Raw genomic sequence first — 6,464 nt, forward strand, 5'->3', positions numbered from 1 at the left:
GCTTTCATGTCACTGTTTTGTTCATCAGGGCATCGGAACCTTCACAACTAGACAGAAGCTGAATTTTTAGCCTACCAAAACAAGCAAAGGAAAAAAAACCCAAACCCATCCCTCCCAACATCTGATACGGAGAACACTATCATAATGAACTAAGCACTGAAGATTTTTGCCACTATGCCTGAGCCTCCTTTTCCAGAAATCTTAGCTGCAAGTTCTGACACTTCAAAGCCGTAACGCAGACCTTAAGAGCTAATGATAAACTTCTACAGTTATTCTAACAATAAGTCAGCAGAATCTGCTCATTCTCATAAAGGAATAGCTATGTTGCTACGTTATGTGCGTGGAGAAGGATCGTACCGTTCTCATTACAGTGGCGCTCTTAAGAAGTGACAAAATATTCTAGGCTTTATCTGACTGAAATAATCCTTTGCAAGCAACTGGTAAGGATCTAAAGCCTACTCCAAAAAAGTAGAATGAAATTATACCCACTTCTCCCACACGTAGTCTTTTATCTAGTATTTTTATCAAAATTAATGGCAAACACTTTGGTAGCTTGAGTAGTCAGCTTTGGTAGTCAGAATTCATGCTCGTGAATGAGCAAACTAGTTGGCCATTATGTGCAGATAGGTGCATCCCCACAGTCATACAGAGCATTAATGAAACAAACAAAAAGCTTGGAAAACAGAGTTTCAGGGACCCACAGAAACCAGAGGTTAGCATCACATAGTAACGAATTAAATTGCAGAGCAAAACAACTACTTTGCTGTTGTGGAACTTCTTTCCAAGGACACGTTGTTTTTGACATTTGACAATACGCAGGCAGGACAATATTACCAGTTAAAAGGGACTTCACAAACAAAATTATTAAGCTGGAACAAAGGCACTTTTTACAAAATGTAGGTATCTGGATTTGTCAGTTTACACACACATCTGCACATAGATGCAGTCGGCTTAGAGCACTGTTTGCGAGCAACAGCTATACACATACTTGTTCAGTATTTTAAGCTTATACACCGAGTTCATATTCTGCAGGAAGCATCAGAATAAAAAGCGCACTAATAATTCACACTTAAGATTCACAGGGCATTTCAGTGACTGTTTACGTATCAATGCAAGGATATTTTACACTACAGAAAAAACAAGGAGACAAAATTGTTTTAATATAGTACTATTCACATTGTAAAAATCCAATGTTACGGTACTTTCATGCATTTATCCGTACCTAGCAGCGTGTAACAGCAATCTGTTCTGACCCTCACTTTCAAGCAGGAAGCTTATAATATACCTGCTTGTAAGAAACAGTTACTTGTGTGCATGCTGTCTACTAGAGCTTTAGCTACACAAACTAACAGTACTTTTACAGTTTAGCTACCATACTTCTATCTGCTTTCCTATACATGCTGAGATCTTGCCATTCTTCAAGGATAGTTTATGCTTTTCTTTATGTAAGATTAAACCATGTTGAAGGGAAAAACAGACTTGCAAGAACTGAGAACACATCTAAGGAGTCTCTTAAGAAATACAAAACAACACAACTCAGTGCTGAGCACTACTCAAGTCTCACATGCCTCCACCACGCATAGTAACACATTTCCTTACTATAGCCCGCACCTTAACTTCAGTTTGTTTAGAAATGCTGCACCACACTGGGCAGTCTTTTTTCCCTCAAAATAATGCTGTGAAAAGGATGGAAAAATACACTCACCGTTTAATGCAACACAGACAGAGAAGATCTATAACAAGGGTGGTAGGAATCAGAGATTAAAAAAAAAAAAAGATAGAATGAAATTTTGAGAAGAAAGCTTATATGAAATAAAAGTAGAAAGAGAGTAGAAGACAGTTCACCAAGTAGCAAAATTCTTTTCTCCCCATTCTATAATAATTCATAAATAACGAGGCACAATGAAAGCTCCTCAAGAGAGCCCTCCGCTGCCCCAGCAGAGCGTCTTTATGTCTTTACCAGACGAGCCTGCTGTATAGTATAAGCAAATTTAGAGTTAAACAAGCAGCTGCGTAGCTAAAACTTTTGATATTCAACCAGCAACCCCCTGCACTGCAGAGATCTGCAGACCCTCTAAGTACCTATACCTCCATTTGGTGCCCCCTTTAAAGAACTGTAAGGGGGGAAAGGCTGCCTGCCTATCCTTGACTGCACATACACACAGACTGCATTTGATTCGGACCCTGAGAAGATAGCTGACAGCGAAAGAAGAACAAAAGACAAAAACACTGGAGCCTAAGAAATAAAAAACAACGCAGGATGATTTCCTTACATAAAGAGCAACTAAAGCTAATGAAATTTGTTAACTTACTGAATGGTCTTCAGAGAGAAGTGGTAACGGCCACATTGTTAGTGATGCTTCACTTTGAGCATGCCAAGGAAGAATAAGAGTAACACAGCGTTGCCTGCTTCTATGGTTTGCTTCCATGTTCAGAAGTCTAGACTAGTAAAGGGAAGACCTCACATAGATCAGATTTTGCGCCCCTTGAAAACAACGTGGCTTTACCTGATGACGCACCATGCTGTACCTTCTACAGAAATACATCAAACCTCAACTATTGAGCTTTGTTACTCCTCTTCTCCCAAACGAAGGGATTATATGAGCACTTTGATGTAGCCACAGTCCTTCCTTTCAGTTTGGGGCTGTGACCGCTCCTGTCTGCAACAGTGCAGTGAACATCAAGCAAGGAAACTACTGCAGTAGAAACATTCAGAGAAAAGTAAATAAGAGTAAATCTAACAGAATAACTTAAATATGTTCTACTTCATATTACATAGTGTTACTTTACCCAGAAAGGAGGAAAAACTAAACCCTTAAAGATAAGTGCTGACTTTCAGGGCATTATTTGAGAGCATGGGTTTAGTTTTTAAAAGGAAAGATCAAGCGTAACAACTGTTTCACGCTATCTGCTCCACACAAGAAGGACACGTACCAGGCTTCTTCTAGACGTTGTGTATTTAGCACCCCTGCCCAAAGCCCTCTGGCTGGTTGTGAACTTTGTCCCAGCCGCAGCGGGACGAGACGGGATGGGACGGGACGGGACAGGACAGGACGCTCCGTCTCGGGCGGACCCACGCGACACCCCGCGCAGGGCACACGCAGGGGCCTCTCGTCACAACCAATGGCGCTTAGCCCGAAAGCTGCCTCTGGCACCAGGGACACAGCATGTAACGCTTTCAATGCACAGCGGCCATCCTCCTCTCGGGGAGGATTTGCTAGATAACAGTTGTTACAACCTAACCAATCGAAAACTTTAGGGACATCAGTACCCTGACAACTCGGGGCAGAAACAGCTCCGGGCTGGCCGCAAACCCTAATTGACCTATTTCTTATGTATACATGTTGATCATAATTAAATGCATTAAGCTCCTTAACCTCCCGAGAAACAACGCTGACCCCGGCGGGGCGGCGGCAGCTGCCGGCGCGGCGGCCACCCGGCGGCAGCGGGGCAGAGGAGCGGCCCCGGGCAGCCCCACGGCCCGGCCCGGCCCGGCACGGGGCAGCCCCCAGCGCGGCCCGGCCCGGCCCGGCGCCTCGGCCAGCCGCCGGGCACGACGCACCTGTCACCGCCGCTCAGCAGCCAGCCCGCATCTCGCCTCCCTACGGCCGCTGGCGGGTTGAAGCCGCGCCAAGGCACGTTAAAAGCGCTGCCCGCCCGCCCGCCCGCCCGCCGGCCCTACCTGCGCACAGCGAGACGGCGGCGCCCAGCAGCGGCAGGGCCACCCGCAGCATCGCCGAGGCGGCGGACGGCGGCTGCCGCAGCCCGGCTCCCCCCCCGCCCGCGCGGCCGCTGTGCTGTGCCGCGCCGCGCCGCCCGCCCGGCGGCTATAGCCGGGCCGGGGAGGGGCCTGCCGCCCGGCTCCGCCCGCGCCCACACACCTTGGGGGCCCGCGCCCCCGCCCCGCCAGGCCTCCGCTCCGCGCCGACGGGCCCGGGCCGCCGAGGCGGCCGCCCCGGAGCGCGCAGCGCAGCGCAGCGGGCTCCGCCGCCGCCGTTCCCGCCCCAGGCGGAGCCGGCAGGGCAGGAGCCGCGCCGCTGGGGGCCGGGCGGGGGGCGAGGGGAGCCCGGGAGCGGCCTCCGGGCGGGGCCGCGCGGCCGGTGGGGGGCAGTGACCGTTAGGGGCGGTTGGGGCGCGGCCGCCAGGGGCTGGGGCCGTCAGGGCGGGGCCGGTGAGGGGCGGTGGCCGTTAGGGGCGGTTGGGGCGGGGCCGGTGAGGGGCGGTGGCCGTTAGGGGCGGTTGGGGCGGGGCCGGTGAGGGGCGGTGGCCGTTAGGGCGGGGCCGCGGTGCTCCCTCAGCGAGGGGCGCGCAGGGGAGCGGAGCGGAGCGGGCGGTACCTGCGGGCCCTCGCGGTGCCGCACCCCCCGGGCAGCGGCAGGCGTCGTGCGGAGCGAGGGGAGCGGCCTGCAGGCCGGGCGGTGTCCTTAGACTTCCCGAGACAGTAAGTCCGAGCAGGCGTCTTTATCCGATTTTGGCAAACGGCACTTAGTGATATTTATCAGTTCAGCCTTTTACAGGCTGCTTACTTTTACCTGACGTTTCCAAATGATCTGTCAGATTCCATAATTTTGTTAAAGGCCTGGAGGAGGGAAAAAAAGAAACGCGTCTTCGTTACCCTCTGTTAAAATTATACACGTCCTTTTCCTTCAGTATTTATTCAGGGTTACAACTTTAGTTCTATTCACACGGCCTTTGCTACCTAATCCTCCATGTTTTTCCCACTGTAGCATCATTGCAAAGTCCTAGTTAACTAGGCTGCTTCCAATTAGCATACAATCCAGTGTCATTTTGACCCTTTTTTGAGGCAATTATAGTTAAGAAAGTGCAGCAAGGTCTGGGGAGTTGGGAAGTAGAATGCATTTTGATGCATTGCTGATAATACATTAGGAAAAATGATTTAGGACTCCTTTCAGGAGAAACGGTGTCCCAAATAACCTTTATGCTGAAGACTTGCCTATAGTAAGTGCTAAAAGCATACAGATGTTTCTGAACTGATGCTCCCATTCCACTTCTCTGAGCTTCAGCACCAATTAATGTCCAGGATTAGGCATCTCCACTCACTTGGGATCCAGAACCTGGCTTTGAAAAACTAAGTAGGTCAAATTCAAGTTGAAGAGGTACAATGGGAAGAAAGTTCCATACTTTCTCCCCTCCAATATAATAATAGAGGAGAGCCTAGTGATTTGCAGGGCATCCACTATATAATCCCACAGTCTTTGGAAAACCTATCGGGTAAACTTACTCTCAAGGAGGTTAGAGTGCCATATTCAAATCTTCTCTAATGAAGAGACCATTACGTATGTTACCAGTTGGTACCTGACTGCTGGAGATGACTGATAGTCTACAAAAAAGTGCATATATATACACTTTTATATATATGTATATATAAAAAAAATATGCAGAGTGACTGACCAGGTATAAGTGGTAATAATTTCAGCAGCATATTTCATTACGACTCTGATGCTGCAGATGCAAACAAGTTCACCATGCTTGGAAAGCTCTATGATTATCCACTGAGTTCTTGCATAGAATTTTTCTTTAAATCCGATTGTTATTCTTTTGGAGTGGCATTCATCAATTTACACACATGTTGGAAGCTATGGGACAAGATAGTGATCTGTATTGCTTATACAATTTTTAAGTCTAACATTAAAGTAGGTAACAGAACATCAGCAACAAAGCTTAATAAGCCAAAGTCTCAAAAAAGATGGAAGAACGCAGGGAGGAACCTAATTCCCTGTCAGTGCAAATGTGGACAAATTAGTTTGTGTGTAACCCCAGAAGTGAGATGTACTCAGATCTGCAACTCCATTGGCTCCAGTAGGAATGGATTTTTTTTTTTTTGTTAAAGCAACATTTAACAACAGAATCTAGGAATTACCTAGATTTGCACTGTGGGAAAGAGCTGCATCTTTGACAGCCAGCTGTATCATTACCATATAGGAAGCCAGTGGGAGTCTATGCATCCTGCATACTTCAAACCCTAATAAGATAGGCCATGCTCAGGGACTGATCACTCAGCCAATTGCAACTTCCACTGGCTTCCAGATTGTTTCCTAATGCAACTAAGCATGTGTAAATATTCTTCTCTATCCTATGGGATATCCTACGACTATGGGCCTAGAAGGGAAGAATTGAATACTAATTATCAACTCCTAATTACAATACTGCTGTTGTCTCTCTCCTTTTATTTTTTGTTTTGCTTTTAACAGTCTGGGTTGTTTGCTTTAATAATTTCTGTTAATCACAGCACACAATGGAAGAACCATACTTCATGTTCTAATCAGCAATGCCAAAATTAGACACATTTGTCTTAATTAGTTTGTCCTCAGTGTACCATGCTTTTTGTTAAGTGAAATTGTGAACATTAATGCTTTTTGGTTTGATATTCAGAAAGGCAAGGTGCCTGACCTTGCACCGAAGTCAATGGGAGCTAACATTATAAATAGCACTTGGCTTATATG

The 6,464-nt window shown here is 47.2% G+C and overlaps 1 protein-coding gene across 6 annotated transcripts in view; it reads right to left on the minus strand.

Moving 5' to 3' along the window:
- ACVR1C (activin A receptor type 1C) overlaps window positions 1-3,918 on the minus strand; it is a 51,710-nt gene extending 47,792 nt beyond the window's left edge. For 3 of the 6 annotated variants that reach the window (XR_011142046.1, XR_011142045.1, XM_068949434.1), the window contains exon 1: window positions 3,683-3,808. Coding sequence is in view for 1 of the 6 variants with exons in the window: in XM_068949434.1 (XP_068805535.1) it covers window positions 3,683-3,734 (52 nt within the window). In the remaining 5 variants the exon portion in view is untranslated. Of the gene's footprint in view, window positions 1-2,934; window positions 2,995-3,682; window positions 3,809-3,881 lie in introns of those variants that run through there. The other 3 variants (XM_068949437.1, XM_068949435.1, XM_068949436.1) reach the window with 3 other exon arrangements.
- Between the last annotated feature and the right edge of the window lie 2,546 nt (window positions 3,919-6,464).

Source organism: Struthio camelus, chromosome 6 (assembly GCF_040807025.1).
Source record: "Struthio camelus isolate bStrCam1 chromosome 6, bStrCam1.hap1, whole genome shotgun sequence".
Lineage (NCBI taxonomy): Eukaryota > Metazoa > Chordata > Aves > Struthioniformes > Struthionidae > Struthio > Struthio camelus.